The 17,268-nt window shown below is 41.0% G+C and overlaps 1 protein-coding gene across 1 annotated transcript; it reads right to left on the bottom strand.

Annotated features, from left to right (window-relative positions):
• Positions 1 to 5,889: 5,889 nt before the first annotated feature.
• On the bottom strand, positions 5,890 to 16,119 carry LOC109967069 (arylsulfatase I-like). Its single transcript, XM_020612414.1, has 10 exons — positions 15,880 to 16,119; positions 12,384 to 12,598; positions 11,322 to 11,461; positions 10,977 to 11,126; positions 10,518 to 10,592; positions 10,232 to 10,406; positions 9,811 to 10,047; positions 9,325 to 9,471; positions 8,141 to 8,770; positions 5,890 to 8,053 (listed from the first exon to the last, which is right to left on the bottom strand). Exons 2-10 carry the CDS (start codon positions 12,570 to 12,572, stop codon positions 7,631 to 7,633), a joined length of 2,166 nt encoding a protein of 721 aa, XP_020468070.1. The 5' UTR covers positions 12,573 to 12,598; positions 15,880 to 16,119; the 3' UTR covers positions 5,890 to 7,630.
• Positions 16,120 to 17,268: the final 1,149 nt, after the last annotated feature.

Raw genomic sequence — 17,268 nt, 5'->3', positions numbered from 1 at the left:
CCCCCTCTTGAGACTTCATTTTTGTTCCTTGTTGATTAAAGAAAAAAAAGTTGAAAAAAAAAAAATGCAGTAACTGACATTATCATTCCCGCTTCTACATAAGAAAGAAAGCATTTGTTAAAAAGAGACAATTTTATCTATTTGTAAAAACTTTCCAGAAGGCTGGAATGCCATGAACCACAAGTTATCGGGTGCCTTCATTTGGGAAATTTTTTTTTTTTTAAAGCTCTCTTCTGTGAAGAGTTTGATATTGAACAAGGCTACTTGTAGTTTCTCCTTGTCTGTACCATAATCCCAGTGCCCATTCCAGTGGCCCAGGTGATTGAGTTTTTCTTTTTGTAGACCCTTTCACCACACACAGAAAAGACTAACGATCCTCTTGAATTGTCACACAATGAAATAAAAAAAAAAAATCAGGGCATTGTGTTTTGACCAGCATGCTTTTTTTTTTCTTCTCGTCTTTAATGTATTATGGACTGAACAAGCTTGAGTGTTTTTGAATTTGGTGTCTGGTGTGTAAATGACACCAACCTGCAGCCAAATACTGCTACACCCTTTGACCCTGTATGCAAGTGTGTATTTTAGTCTTTAGGGCTTGTAGCTGACCATGGTTAGTCTGTTTTCAAATAAGAACATAGGCCGGCCAAGTTGGCAGCTAACAGCACCATCATTTGGAACAAAACAGAAGTGGCTGGTAAGTTTTGGGTTAAACGGTTGTGTTTGGACATTTCAATAATAAATCCAGTAGCTTCAACTTTACAAAACCAATACGCACGATCAAAATCAAGACTTAGGAGTTGTTCTAATGTCTTGACAAAAAATTGATGAGTACCCACATGCTGCTGTGTGTAGTTGTTTCTTATGTGGACATGACTGACTACATTATACAGTGTCTGTGGTGTAAGCGTGTCCTGTTAAAGGAAAACACTGGAGAAAAGTGTCACGTTTGTGGATGTTTCATTTGTGTAACTATCTGCATCTTGGACATTTGTAATTTTCATTCAGTGAGTTTAATTTGCGCCATCAATTATACCAACAAAAACAGATGTCGTACTGAGGAGCAAAACTGTCAGGGACCTCACAGGCTTTTAAATCTGTCTTGTTGACCCCTGTAACAAATGCCGCACCTTCTAGGTTGAAGGTCAAAGTGTTTATTCGTCATATGCACAGTTGTAAAACATGTTTCCCTGTACAATGAAATTCTTACTTTGCCATCCACATGAATGCCACACAAGAAAAATGAAAGGGTGACACCATGTCCTACTGCTGCAATTCAAAGTAGTTTAACTATTGGATACACAGTCAGTACAATCAGGAAACAAAAGCTCAGAGCTAAAAAGGTACGTTTGGCTTAAAAAAAAAAAGATCACAACCTGCACTAGATTAAACAGTGAAACAACGGGGTGTATTTTAAACATTTTGTGTGCTGCACGATTGGTTCAGGTCATACCAAGGGAACTGACGAAAAGGACAATAGAAGAATGGTCCCCGTTTACGTCACACTGCAGTATAAACTTCATTAAATAGAAGTTTAGAAAACAAATTTGCTCTGACTTGAAAAAGGCCAGTCAGGGCCCTGCAGCTGTTTACCTGTGGCTCCGGCTCATTGGAGTAAACACAAATTGGGTAGGATAAGGCGATGACATTTAAATGTAAATTCTACTTCTTAGAGGAGGAAAAGAGAAAAGTCGATAAGAGCTGGAAAATAAATGAGCAGCACAGAGTAACTGCTGAAGAGAGATTTCCTTTACTGTGTGTTTGACTTGATCATATTTCTCTTTGCCTATAATTGCTTGTTTCAAAAGAGCAGAAAGAGGGAACGTGTTAAAGCAGACGTTTTTAGAGATGTGAGAGGAGCTGATATCAGGCAGTAAGGTAGTGCAAGCCTGGTGTTGGAGCCTGAAAGTGATAAATCTTGTCCCAGGTTTGGTGCAGAGAAGCAGCAAGATGCAGGTGCAAAGGAAAGGAATGGAAAAACTGGAGAGGGGAAAGGAAGGAAAAATGGTTGGGTGTGTGAAGTGTTGTCATTAAGTTATTTCAGATTAAAGATACTGGTGAGCAGGGTGCCACAAAGTCACCTGAACTGCACAGGACTTCATGCTGCTCATTACTTTTTCCCAGTGTAAAATTTCTTGAATGAACTGAACTCGGTTTGATAAACTTGGAATAATCCCTACAATTTACAACAGTAAGTGGAAAATTTGAGGCCTGTTAGTGTTGGCACAAAATATTGATCCTAAAAATTTTCTAAGAATAATACTGAAAAAGCACAGGCAATAATCAAAACTTGCTTTTGAGATTTGTAGTTTTCATTGATGTCTTCACGTTTTCCATCTCCTGTACTAAATGAGTGTTGAGTGACGGTGTCTGGAGCAACGTTATTCGGATGTAGAGCACAGTCGAAGCTGAAGACAGCGGGCCACATAGATGCTCTTATGTTCGGCCTCATTATCTACGCACTCTGCCTGTGTGTACACCGACCTTCTCTCCCAGCCACCTTCATGTTGTCTACAGTCCACAGCTTTGAGTTATCAGCGAGATCCTAATGAGCAGCAGACACAGAGTGGAGACACGGTGGATTGGCAGGCCTGTTAAAGACAGGCGTCAAAGGTCAAATAGGGATGATCATGGTTGTCTGTAACTTTGACCACATACAAGTCTGGTTTCTGAGCCCACTCAGGCTGGAGTGTCTCGGCCTTTGTTCCTCCATCGCTATCCACCTGTCATTCCATTACTGTTGTAGCACATCGAGATACAGCCTGCTGCTTCTGGACTGTGCATGTGTGAGTCAAATGGGTTGTTTTTATTCTTTCTTGCAAGCAGTCGTTCCTTTTATTAATTAGTCAAAGCAACACCACAGTCAATAACTGCACCTGATTAATCTCAGTATATTTGCACTGTAGGATCTTTGAGTGTGAAGAAGAGACTCCAGATGTGATTTACACCTACAAGAAGTCACAAAGAAGAAAAGGTGAGGTTCAGTTTGGCCTCTTCTGTCACTGTCATCTATAATGACTAGTGTCTCGATTTACATCTTTTTACTACCTTCCCCATTCTGAAAAAGCCACTTTCTAATAAGGTACTTATTATAAAAGGTTCACAAGTAACTAATTGCCTAATTAATACTTAATAAATCACTTAATAAAGCTTTATCCATCAGAATGAAGCTATTTTGAAGCAGTATTTCCTTTTGTTGTTTATCCTCTGTTTACTGGTCATGCTTTCATCAATGTTGCTAATAAATACTTCTCAGTTTCTCACTGTCCAATAAGCCATAAACTCTGCAGTTGAAAATGTCCATAAATCGTTAATAAATCATGTTTGCAGTAATCCACTATGTAAATGAAAGAAGTTTTTAATATTTTGGTCCCTATATTCTGCAGCTGTTTCCCAGAAGGTAAAGCTAAATTGGAGGGCTTCGTGATTAATGAGACTTGAAAGAAAAAGTGCAGAAGAGGATAAACGATTGTTTAAAAAAAATTTTTTTCTTGTTCCAAATTAGAATCGGGTTGTGTTGAGAAGTCACTGCACAGCGGGAACATTTAGCCTTTTCTCTTTTGTGTAAGTGCTTTTTTTTTTATCAAGTAAAATGGAAGCAACCAAGGCTGGTCTCTGCGACCGCAGAACACAACTCAGTTATGACTTTTTCACTGTGTCAGCATAAACTGAAAAGCACCTGCCCACGTGCTCCAGTCCTCTAGATCTCATATACCTCCAGCTCCCTGAGGTGGGGATGTTATTGGTTCCACGATTGCATTAGGTCTCTGAGAGAGAGCATGTGTGTGAGAGAGTGAGAAGAAAGGTATTTATATGTAAACTTGTTAATTCAAGGAGTGAGAGATGAGAAAGTATGACTGCATGAGAGCAATAAGTTCAGTCTTTGTATGTGAGCCTCGAACCGTGAGGTGCGTGTGTGTTAGTGCGGCTTCTTTGTTTCTTAGCATTTTTGTGCTACAAAGGGACTCTGTAGGTCTTCATTCTCTACACGCATCATCACAGTCTCCAAATATAGTCTGACACAGCACTAATCAATGTTTCATTTGGGGAAAATTTTAGCCCCCCCCCCCCCACAGTTCAAACTTAGCCTCGCTCTCACCTCAGTTTTTTCTAAGCGGAGATTCACACATCACTAAATTAAAATGGGTGACACTTAGAAAACTAGTTCTTCTATGTATAGAGATGCCTTGTTATAGAATATTAACACCCAGTATCTGTCAGGTGTAACTGAACTGAACCAACTGGCAAAGCTAAATTTAACTGGTTAATATACGGAGCAGTCGACATCTGACCCAAGTCTCAGTAAATGATGATGTCAGTCTTGAAGATTTTAAATTGCATCTCACTAAAATAACAAATCTGTTATGAAACAAGTGAATAACTTGATATAGGTTAGTATAATTATATATTTCCCACTTGTTCTAAACTGTATGTGTGTATTCCTCTATGTATACAGACAAATGCTACTGTTCAAAAGTTTGGGGTCACCTCTGTTTTTCCAGTTTATATTGACATTTAAGCAGCTCAAGTCCAGTGAGGAACCTTAAATGGTACAAAGCAAAGAACAAACAAAAACGTCACCAAAACTTAAAAATGTTATATAAAACAGGCATTTTTCATACATCAAGTAACAGGTTGATGTACATCTTTTCTGTAGCAGGTAGGGAAATAAACCTTAAAAAGTGATGCAAACAATTCCTGCAGGTGTCCCAACTGTTGTTGATGACTTACCACAGATTCTGTCTGTACAGAGGCAGCGCTGGAAAAGACTGTTACCTCACCCTCTGAAGCATCATTTGGAAAAAGGCCATGAACAATGGAAGTCAGAGCTTTTCAGGGTTTCATCCTATAGTGGGATAATGATGCCTCCCGTCAACAAACATAAAACTTCCAGGCTGTATAGAAGAAAAGAACAAATGATGGAATGGCAGCACAGTGTCCAGACATTTGAGGTGAAGAGTGAAAATCAATCTACATCCGCAGCACATCTGTGGCCGGTGTGTTCAGCTGATGAACGACACTGTCAACCACTGAAAAATTAGAGGTGACCCCAAATCTTTTTAACAGTAGTGTAAGTAAACTAATGCCAACATTTACTAGAGACATTCAGTATCTTGTGGGCCTCTGAAACAGTAGCTTTTTGGAAGTTGTGCTAGCATGTGATGCTGCAGCAACTTCCTGTTTTCATGCAGTAGTTGATTGCTCTGGATTGGACAGCACTTTAGATGTGTCCTTGCAACCGATTTGCAAATCACTAAAGTGTTCAGTAGCTGCAGTAAAAAGTTTCTATTGTTTAACTAGCGCAACCCGAAGAAACACTAACAGTGTAAAGAAGGAAGGCGATGGCCAGTGGGGAGAAAACTGTTTCAAAGTTTAGTAGAGAAGTTCAGTGAAAGGCCAAACTGCAGGGATTGTTGATATCTGGCTCCACCTAGAGGTTAAATCATGTTCATCAGTCCATCGTTTATCTATACCACTTATTCCTGAATAGGGTCACAATAAACATATGAAATATTTAGCTTTTAATAACAATCTTTTATTTAGGTCCCAACATATGAGTACTGAAGTATCTCACTGGAAGTACCGAGCATATGTGATTATACACAAGCCTTGCCCAGACATTTTCAATTGTGTTAAAAGGATGTGGTCTCATGAACTTATTTAGAGCAGCAGCATTTTGTTGCCAGCAGTGGTGCTGTATAATATTGAGGTAGAAGGTATAAAATTATTTCCCTTTTATACTTCTGCTTTACTACATTTCAGAGGATAATATTGTGCTTTTTAGTCCACTGCATTTAGCTGACAGATGTAAAATACTAATCTTTTTAAATGAAATACTAAACCTTGCATAGAAATGCTCGTCATGGCCCCTGGTCAGGTTTCAGGTACCTCTGTTCCACCAGAGAGACATTTCCCCTCTGAACTGTTCATATGGTTTCATTTAAGTTACTGTCTGAAGTCAGAAGTGGCATAAATGTTCAGCATTTCAAAAAAGCAAAGATTAGAAAAAAAAGTTTAAAAAAGAAAACATCTCAAGATCCCAGATTTATCTTTATTCCAGAGGTTCCACATGTGGAGAACTGCTGCTGTTTGAAGTAACTAAAACTAGCCGCACCTTCACCAGCTCCATTTAACTGCATCTGATAACTTAATATATTGTAATTTATGAGTCACGGGGCCTCGTTACTTTTACTTTTGATACTTTTCTTGATAATACTTTTGCACCTTTACTTAAATAGGATCTTGAACATAAGACTTGTCATTTTTTACTTCATCTACAGTGTTGCACTGGTACTTTTACTTAAGTAAATGTTTTGAGTACTGCAGTACATGTAAAATAAAAGGACAGAGTCTCCATTCATTTTACTTAACCTTTATTTACTCAGGGTGGACAAATCAAGCTTCCATTTAAGCTGTTTTTCATGAGCACCCTGTTCCAGACTCACGCTGTGGTTTGTTGGTTACTGAGCAAATACACTGAAATATATAGAGGTTTTGTGTACTGCTCAAAGGAGGAATATAAAAATGTTGCCTATGGTGGTACAACGCTTGCTATAGCACTGTTACTTCCTCCTATCTGTTTTCTGAATACATGTGCTTTAACTAGCATTAGCGTCACTGTGACATTTACATCAGCTGGGAGAAGGTGGCTACTTTGTGCTGTTCACAGTAGGATGCAGTAAATCACAGACACAATATTTTAAGTTGAGAGCCGAAGCACTCTCTCCACTGGGTATACATTCAAACATACAGTATCCAAAAGCCTGTTTCAGTCGTAGTAATATGTAAAGAAAACCAACACATAACAAATATGTGAAAACAAACAAATTAACAAACGTACATCTAAAATCACAGGGACATGGAGCTAAAAATGTGAAAATATTTTAAAAAAGTCATGTCTTTGTGATTCGGGTAGACAAAGAAAAACAAAGTGATATGACAGTAAATATATATAATAAACACTAGCAGTCAAAAATGTGGACACACCCCCAACTGTACTGAATAATATACATATAATGTATATTATATGTATATTATAATCATGCACTGCACTAAGTAAACATCTGCTTAAAAACCCTGATTTTGGATTTCTAAGTTAGAAACTGTTTGTGTAAACATACTTTAAAACCTGTTTACATGACTTTACATAGAGCATCTTAAGGTTTAACATAGGTAAATCATATACAGTGTCAAAATACGCTTTACTACCACAGAGCGTCAGCCCCTGTGTTGAGACCTCTGTCAGTTTGTGAGTGGTAAAAATGAAATGGAATAAATAACAAAAGAAACAGCTGACACGATGAAATCACAATAAACCATGTGGCAGTGCTGAAAACTAACAGCAACCACAACCTTTGAGAACTAAGAATGTAAATTTCATGATGTAAAAGACAAATTTGTGTTTTTGAAACGGTAAAAAAAAAAAAAAAATCAACAGCTTCAACAGATTGTTAGAGAAACAAGTAGGTGAAGCCAGTGAATAGACATATTTAAGAAAGTTTTTTAAACTTTAACTTCAACTAAGTGTAGTGGAATTAACTCATCTGATTTGTTACACTGGTTTAAGCAACTGAACATGCAACATCCAGATACTCATCTCAGCTTTAAACGTTCACCTGGCTGACTCGATGCCTCAGATCCGATTGGACATCATCCCGGTGTTCAGTTTAAGAAAGAACGACTTCAGCTTGCACAACCGGCACTTCGTCTTCTTCCTCTTCTTCTTACTGTTCTTACTCTTCTTGTACACTCCGTGATATTTTCCCTCCTCGTCTTCCTCTTCATCCACCCAGGGCACCCAGGCTCCACCGTGCCGACTGGGGTTGGCTTGCGGGTCATCTGGTGGAAAGTAAACTGGCACGGCTGTTTGGTTGTAGTAGGCAAGCCGGGCCAGCAGCTGTTGGACCACATCGGGCCTGTGGTCTGCCAGGTTCTGCCGTTCGTACGGGTCGCCTGTGATGTTGAACAGCCAGATGTTTTTGCCCATGGAGGATTTGGGGAACGATGAGAAGCTGCGTTCAAGGTTCCACCAGCGACCGGGGAGTGTGGGAAGTACCTGAGGATCAACATTTAGAATTATTTTTGTTTTTCATGATCAGCTGGAAACATGGGAGTGACAATAATCCAACTAAAACTGGTCTACCTGTTGGGGGACCCAGTCCCCATGGCCTGGGTCTCCTGTTAACAGCTTCCAGTCTCCAACTCTGATGGCAGCCTGGACTGATGTGTCCCACACTGGCTGGGATGACTGGAGCCTAAGCCTGGGTGCCGGATGGGATTTGGGCTGGGATGTGTTCTGGTACTGGAATAACATCCTCCTGGACTTTGACTTGGCATGAAGTTTCAGCAACCTCTTAGATTTTGGCTGAGTTGGTCTTGACCCTGACAAGTTCTTCTTCTGCGATATGGTCTTCCTGGATTTTGACCTTAAACGTGTCTGCACCCGAGGCTGAGATCTGGGACGGGATGTTCCTGATCCTGATGGAGCACCGTTGGAGTGGGTCTTTAGATGGGGCCTGAAATTGGACTGGTGCTGAGAGTAGGCTTTGGGCTTGGGTTTAAGTATGGACTTTGATTTCAGGAGAGCCCTGGGTTTAGGTTTTGCAGCATGATGGGAAACTGTCTGAGGCTTCTTGGTGGTGTTTATTTTGAACGCTGACTTCGGATCAGGCGCTTTGTGCAAAGGGTCGATGTTGTGAAGGATCTCCTGACGTGGTGACTCCTTCCCCTCACTGATGGTGGGCCAAACATCGAAACCATCCAGGCCTTGGCTCTGAGGAGGAGACGCATTCAGCAAGGTAATTTCAAGTCCCTCTGAGGTCTGTTTTATTTGTACCTGTAAATACTGTGAAATCCTAATGTGACTACATGTCCCGTAGCAATGTTGCCAGAAGAAATGTTAAATTCCCTTTGCTGATCAAGTGACTGGATTAGTCAGATACTGTGGTGACTGTAGCCAAGATAGCCATATAAGACTTGGCAATAGAAACCTGCTAGCATAGCAACACCAACAAAGCTTTTTGAGACCTGTACACAGACTAAAAGTAATTGATCTCAGACCTAAAACAGAAAGTGTACACCAGGCCAATGTTTAGCAGTACCACACTAGTCATAACAAGTCCAGAGCACATGTATCTGCATGACAGTAAAATAAAGACGTTTTACAGAAGAAACCAGGGATTTTGTAGATGGAGCTCCACATTTAACTCTGACAACTGACCAATCAAGTTACCACAGACCAAACTCTAGTATTTTAACAGTCACCATGAGACTACTGTTTCACAACATGCAGTATGTTGTCATAAGAACACAGTGAACTCCACTGACCTGGCTGATGTTTCCCCCTGCCAGGCCCACCAATGTGGGGAACCAGTCAGTGATGTGGAGAAGAGCTTTGGAGACCCGTCGCCTACGTCTCAGCAGAGGGCTGTGCACAAACGCGACGCCACGCATTCCGCCTTCCCAGTATGTACCCTGAGAACACAAGAATGAACTGTCTTTTTTTGATCCGGGGTAGTTATCACAGAGTTTCATTTATTCTCCACATGAAGCACCAATATGAAACACTTCAGTGTTCCCAAATTATGCTACAGCTAAAGGCTTGTAGATTAAGCTTTTAACTTCCATTTGTACTTTTCAAAGATTGAAATTTTCTTTCTTAAAAAGGTTGAAAATGAGAAATACTGTACACTAGTCTCTATGAAGAGAAACATCCAGCAGCTATAGTGTTGATATCACACCCAGAGTGGGGGAGGCTGTTGAATGAGTCTAAAAAATTCTCTGTAACTCCACACATGATCACAAATACGATCCCTTACGGCCTCGTAGCGGCCAGTTGCTGCCTCCAGTAAATGGTTGGGCGCCGTTGTCAGTCGAGTAGATGATAACACTGTTTTTGTAGTATCCATACTTTCTGAGTGCGTAGGTGACATTACGGACCGCCTCGTCCACTGTGGAAACCATGGCGGCAAACTTTCGCCTGGCGATGTTACCCATGGCGTGGTAGGGGTAGATGTAGGATTTTGGAGTCTGCAGAGGAGTGTGCACAGCCTGGTGGATGACAGTTTAAAATACGCTGAGGTGTTTGAGAACGGCCAACCCTACAGGTAAACAGTTAATTTCTTATAAAACTAGTTCATTGAATTCACTCGTTCTTTCATGGGAAAATGAAATGTGCTTTTATTTGCTCCTTGTCAGAATGTCAGCTTTCTGCGATCAGACCTCAGCGTGGTACCTGGAGGGAGAGCAGCAGGAAGAGTGGCCTTTCTGTGGGGCTGTGGCTCTCGAGGATTTTGCGAGCTCTTTGTGTAAAAAGCATGGTGGAATATTTTCCTTCCTGGCCCCATGCTACATCCTCATCATCATGGAGATCGTACCCACACAACCCTGGACCGTCACAGGAACCGTAACTGGAGACAGATGGAAAAATGTGAGTTACAGAAATGCACAACACAGATGGTACAACAGTGAAATCAGTCCACAGCTGATGCCAAAGAACTGCAGACCTTATAAACCTTTACCTGTAGTAGTCCACACTTCCTGTTAAAGAGCCAAAGAAACTGTCAAAACCTTTTCTGGTGGGCAGGCACGCTTTCCTAAAGGGAAATGAAATGGAGCACGTATCAGGTCACCTGCAAGCTTGTGCGGTATTTGGTGATGAGACTGGAGAAATTCAGTGGTCTGGCGTTTTTGACAGCTAGCTGGTATTCTTTCAGAACTTGAAATGAGATTACCGTACTGCATCTGCTCCTGTTCCGTGACAACAGGCCTGTCGCCTCACATTCAAGTGAGTTGAAAGTGGGCACTTGCAGGCACCATGAGCAGATGAAGAGTAGTGCTGCCTACCTTAAAGTTTGGCTAACCTGGACTTTGAAATAATTTCACCTCATTTGTAGTCATGAAGTTTTAATAGCAGCTATACAATAAGACGCTCCTGGTTATAATGATCAATTCTAATATCTACAAACTGTCCACCTTACCTGTAGAAGCCGAGGTGCCACTTCCCGACCATGTGTGTCCTGTAGCCGGCCTCATGCAGCCTCTCAGGCAGCGTGTCCATGTGTGAAGGCAGACAGCTCGGCTGGCTGGGTCTGATAATGGAGTGCTGTAGGCCTGTGTGGATCTGATACCTGTGCTCACAACACAGCACAGGTCAGGCTGCCTAATCAGATGATTCAGAGCAGCTGCCTGGTTTGAATCAAAGCCCTCAGACTGTTTTTATCTTTTTTTTTATTTCACCAATATTCTACCTTAGCGTTGTCACAGTTCAGGCTGGAGTGTTACATATAACAGACAAACTGTGCACATTCAGGAGCCGTTGGTACCTGCCAGTGATGAGCTGGCTGCGTGAGGGTGTGCAGATTGGCTGGACGTAGTAGTTCTCAAGCCTCACGCCCTCGGCCGCCAGTTTGTCCAGAGTGGGTGTCTTGATGGTCGGGTTGTGGTAGCCAATGTCGTTGAAGCCCTGTTTCAGAGTCACGGGGGCATCAAAGAGTTCTGGTAAATGTTTCAGATCTGATTATTTACATGTAACTTTTGGCCCGTGCATCTGTTATTAACAAACGACCTTAAACATCTCTAGATGGTTTACACGAGGCTCTACGATTTCTGATTGTGCTCACGCCATCCTATGACTCAAGCCTTTGTTTATGCCTATTTGGGATCTATCTTCCTTTAGACATTTGGGTTCACTTTATGCGAGAAGGAAACAAATTGGTGACTTGTATGGAACAGGTCATTTGATCGGAAGCAGACATCTCTGCTGATTTTTTTAAGTAAATAGTCACTGCGCCGCTGTAACATTATCAGGATTCTAATTTTGCTAATGAGTTCTCATGCAATAGATACTGCACCTATTCAGTTTAAATTCTTATTTAAAAGGGACGTGATCACGTCCCTTTTAAAGGGAACCTGCAAATATACGTAGCACACAGGAACCTGCAAATATTTGTCATTTTTACTTTAAAATGACTGAAACAATCAATTATCAAAATAGTTGCAAGTAAATTTTCTTTTGATCAATAATCAATGAATCTACTAATGGTTGTAGTTCTAATTAACTGAGAATTCAGGCTTTGAATTTTTTATTCTCTGAGTGAAAACAGTGACTGTGAGGAAGGTTTTTGTCTTACTGCTGATGAGTCAAAATTTGAAATTAATTTTCAGCTCTGCCTACATTTCCAGTTTTATGCCACAATGGAACTGTTGTCAAATACAATCGTATAGTTTGTAGTGTACAATGTGTCTCTTATATAAACACCATTATAACTTTGTGGTCTTGGGCTCGTTGTTGTCGTCATATTTAGCTTCTTGTAGTCTGTAAAATGTAATTGCTGTTACAGATGTGATCCTACAGAGGAAACACACACTGATATACACACACACACCTGGTCGTCTATGAGGATGAATATGATGTGTGGCGGGTTCTTCTGCTTCGGTTCTGTCTCATCCTTCTGAGTGTTACCGTCACTGTGGTGCTGTGTCTGGTTTGGTTTGGACCGGTGGGCACACAGGCCATCCAGGCTGACGACGGTGAGCAGCACAGTCAAAGCCAGAGCGGCGGCAGCAGCCTGCATCTTTACCACAGGAGAACTGCAGGGCTCTGCCAAAAAACAACACATAACAATACAGTGTGATCTTCTACAAACTGGGGAAGTGGTGCTCAAAAATGTTTGAGTCGGCACAAATTCACACAAGCATGCCAACACCGGGGGACTAACTGTGGCTCATAAAACCACATCTGAGATGGAGCTGCCAACTTGGCTGCAGCTGTGATCTGGAACTCATCCATCTGGTGGAGAGGGAGCTGAGAACCATTTACAGACTTTGGAGCTGAATAATACCAGTAAAAGTGCTAAAAGTATTAGCAGGAACAGACCAGTGTGAATGTGCAGGCTGAGGACGCTTCTCACTGTTTGTGACCATTTGTTGTTGCTTTTATGGAGCCTCTTTCATAACAGGGTGTGCAACATTACTCAAATCTGTTACCAAATATATAATTTTTTATGGTGATATCAATATGTGCCATTGTATTTTTATAGAAAAACTAACTTCTTGATAAAATAACCCGACGGGGGCATCTGCTTTTGTCTAGTCTGCTATAAATTACAGGTCAGTACTCGACCACACTGATGGTAAAAATCCAGTATAGGCGGATTTACGAGCAACGTTGTCAACGAGATGCGCACGCACAACGGGGGCATAAAACAAAGAGGAATGACTGAGACTCTGTGTGGAAAATAAGATGAGAAGGACTTGTTGTGCAGTAAACTGCTCAAGTTGCTCAAAGGACGGCTGGAAAATGTCAACATCTCAAAGGGAAAACATTCTTTCCACCAGAGAATGAGAAGGTTGTGGCTTAAGCAGCCAAAAGAGTGTCCTTCTGGTCTCAGTGGTGATGAAAGCTGGTGCAGTGCTCATTTCATTTCTGTGGAGTGTTAAATAAGCTCAGACTAGCTTCCTTCTGACTGCCTATGCTGTCAAACTTGATTGGTGTTTGTACTGGACTCACTGGGAGCTGTGGTCCTGAATCCCCTCTGTTTGCAAAGTTACTGCTAGATGGACAACTAACCTATTTTAAGAGTAATCATTTTCTAGCTGAGCTTTTAGCCCTGACTTTGACTTTACTATTCACGTAGCTAAACTGAGCCAAAAGCAGTCAAATCACGCCCCCTATTGACTGAACAGGGCAGCTTTCTATTTATCAAAATGGGCTGATCCTGCGTTACAAGGCACAGGTGCAGGGCTGTGCACAGACATTTTGGGGGGCAAGTGCTCAAGCAAAAGGCACCCCTCTCACCAACAATTATTTTTTAAAAAGGTTGCCTGCAAGCAGCACATTTTTGCCTGTGAGTTATAGCCTAACATGCCCTTAATAAAAATTCATAAGCTAATAGTTGATTTCGGGTATAGTTAACAGAACACTTTTAGTTGAAAATGTATGCATGAACCACAAAGCAACTTGTTTAAAAATTTAAATAAAATAGGGGAAAAACTGTCTTGCAAAAAGGGTACTTATCAAGTCAGAGGGTGAGAGGGCAGGTGCTTGAGCGAGCACCACCTGGGGTCCATCTGTGCACGTGCCTGGACAGGTGACAATTACTAACTTCATAGTTAAAGTGATTCTTAGCGAGAGACTCTGAAAGGGGTAGTAACTGTGACATGTGACGTAAAGTCTGGTAGCTAACGTCCTATCCTCAAAAATGACTGTGATAAAGTTAATCATGTTGTTAGGTTACAGATGCCTAGGGTTATCTGTTTATCTACTGTAAGTGTTGTAAAATGTGGATAAGCCATATAAATAATGTTAGGCTGTTTGCTGTGTGTTTTTATGTCGGCTGTTAACGTTGGATAAAGATTTTACATAAAAAAAATCTTAGTCTGTTAAATAAGATGCATCAGTAGAGATTAAACCAACTGTTCTGACATGTGGAGTCGTATTATGTTTCAGACTATTCGGCTTCACCAGATATTTCCCATCTGAACATCTCAGGTGATTCAGGATACAACCCCCACTCAGATGCCCTTTAGGTTCTTGACTCTGACTGGATTAAAATACCAGACTATATTTAAAGTACTAACTCCACCTTGACCAGCTACTCCATCAGTATTAACAATCTAATCAACACGTACATTGATTCATCTGTCACAGCAGACAGTTGTATTTTCTTCACCTTTAATACTTTACACAGATTGAGCTCTGTGCTTTTACTTCAGTAGGATGTTGAATGCACAGCTTTTACTTGTAATGCAGCATTTCTACAGAAACATTTACTCAAGTAAAGGATCTGAATACTTCTTCCACTACTATCACAGTATACAGTGCCCTAGTTGACTTTCTAAAGGGTAACCTGTCTTAGTAACTAAACTAAATTGTGGATGATTATTAATAACCTATATTCTGTTACTGTTACAAATCTGACACTAAATGTTCAATTCAGTTAATCAGTTGATTAATTTGTCAATAAATGTGAATGAACTGAAGAGTTAACCTTCATGAGTTGAATTGTGAGGGCCCAGGGTGCCGGCCCCAGCCAACAGCCCAAAACCACAAGATATTCAGTTTACAATGACATGACTCAGACAAAAAGTCAGTAACATCAGATCTGAGTAGATGGAGCCAAAGAATATTGTTGTATTTTTCCTTGATAAATGTCTAAATCAGTTATCAGAATGTTTCTGTGGATCAACACTGCTTCGATTAGGTGGAATATGAAGGTCCCTGTATGTTATAAACCATTATTATTGTAACTGAATACAACACCACACACTCTGAATCGGTACAATCAAAGTAGAGAATTAACATGTCAAAGTCAGGAGGTGTTTCAGAGCTACTGGCCTGCTGTGCACTCATCTTTACTGGTGTTGTTATGGTGTGTTTACTGGGATAGAGCTGCAGCTTCAGAGATATCACCTTATAAGTCTGTATAATCTCTGACATGTTTACAATCTTTAAAGACAAGAGCAGCATTCAAGGTGAGTGACCACTATGACTGATGTCTGAACTGGTTTTCCACTGGGTGACATACTGGTGCTCATAGGAACAGCAGACTCACGTTTCCGTGTGTGTGTGTGTGTGTGTGTGTGTGTGTGTGTTGAACATGGGCTCTTGTTAGTTCAGAGTATGAAAGCAGAAACCAGTCCTCCACAATATTACTTTTGATATAGCCTGTGTCAACTTAAAATTGGACCGAGTCTAAACCAGAAATTCTGTATTTGTCAATATCAGTTTTCAATTCATTTTAATTCTGACATCATAGTCTGACCAGGTGCGAATGATCCGAATTGCTCCTTGTTGTGATTAGAATCAGCGCATTTCCTAATGAATGCACATCTGTTCCCCACAACAGCTGTATCATTTCAAAGCCAGGCCTAAATCAATACCTCGATATAGGATCGATGGGAGTGAACGGCTCTTCTCCCGCCCCGCTCCGCTTCAGTTCATTCCTCACAGCTCGGCTTTTCCTTCGACTCGGAGAAAGTTTAGTTTGAGTAAAGTTTGTAGAAGACGCCGCATGTCCTCGAATTTCCACAAAACCTCGGCTCCCTCGGGCTCGGAGTCCGCGCTCCCTGTGAAATCCGAGCAAAGCCAGACGCAACGAACCGCTGACAGTTCCGGTCTGGCATGTCAAAATAAAACACTCGCAGACAAAACGCAAAAAGTCACTACGGGAAATTTTAGGTAGCAAGTTAAGGGGTGGCTGTGGTTCATGAGGTAGAGCAGTCGTCTCTCTGACCAGCAAGTTGGTGGTTCGACTCCCGGTCTCCCCGCATGCCTAAGTGCCCCTGAGCAAGACACTGAACCCCGAATTGCTCCCGGTGGCTTGACTAGCCTGTCGTCATCTGTGTGTGGGTGAATGGTGTATGATCTTCTGTAAAGCGCTTTGGCCAGTGCTACACACTGTGAGAAAGCGTTATATAAAATCCATTTACCATTTAAATTATGCTTCCTCTTAGAATATAATTTAAAAGAGTTTCATTCACAGTTATAAATTAATAACCTTTGTTCGGTCCTAACTCCAGGTTGTCAATGCCTGTTTCCTTGTCACAAATCCATTAATAGACAAGACATCACATTTTACTCTGACTGTGGTGGCATCGGGGGTGGCCAGTCAGATTGCAGGGCACCCTCTGGCTCCGCCCATGGTCGTCTTTGCTAGTAGGGTGCTACAGGAACAGGGGAACATTAGCCTTTGGGAAACTTCTGCACATATTATGTCCATTAATCTACTGGCATTTACATAACCCATCTTGTTTGTACGTCCCTGCTGTGCACAACAATAGTCATTCTTAGAATTAACAAGAACTGGGCAGGAGCAGAACACCGATGGAAGATTAAAAATTTTAAACTAAGTTTTTGCTAAAAAGTACTTGTTAATAAAAATATTCAAATAATTATGTTAATGAACAATTCTAAAAAAAAAAAAGTAAAAGCCTCCTGAAAAATCCACTGCAGTAGCAGTCTCATTTTTAGTTTATAAATGTGTAATCGCTCCCAACACATACAAAACCTGTTATAACTAGTTTAGCACAGGCTAAAAAATATTCAATATTTTTGGAAAAATCACGTCTAAGAATTTTTAATGCTCCTAATTGCCTTTTTCAGACTTTTCAAAACCTGTTACTGCCCTAATATACATGCACCGATTCCACTGGCAGCAAAAAGGAAAGAAATAAATGGTAGTCAACATTTTCTGTGGTCCAAACTCGGGTTTTCTTTAGCTTGACAGTTTAAGTCCGAATTGCCTAACATCCGCTGTTCCTGGTGTTATT

Source organism: Monopterus albus, unplaced genomic scaffold (assembly GCF_001952655.1).
Source record: "Monopterus albus unplaced genomic scaffold, M_albus_1.0 scaffold125.1, whole genome shotgun sequence".
NCBI lineage: Eukaryota > Metazoa > Chordata > Actinopteri > Synbranchiformes > Synbranchidae > Monopterus > Monopterus albus.
This window is presented reverse-complemented; position numbering and strand designations above follow the sequence as displayed.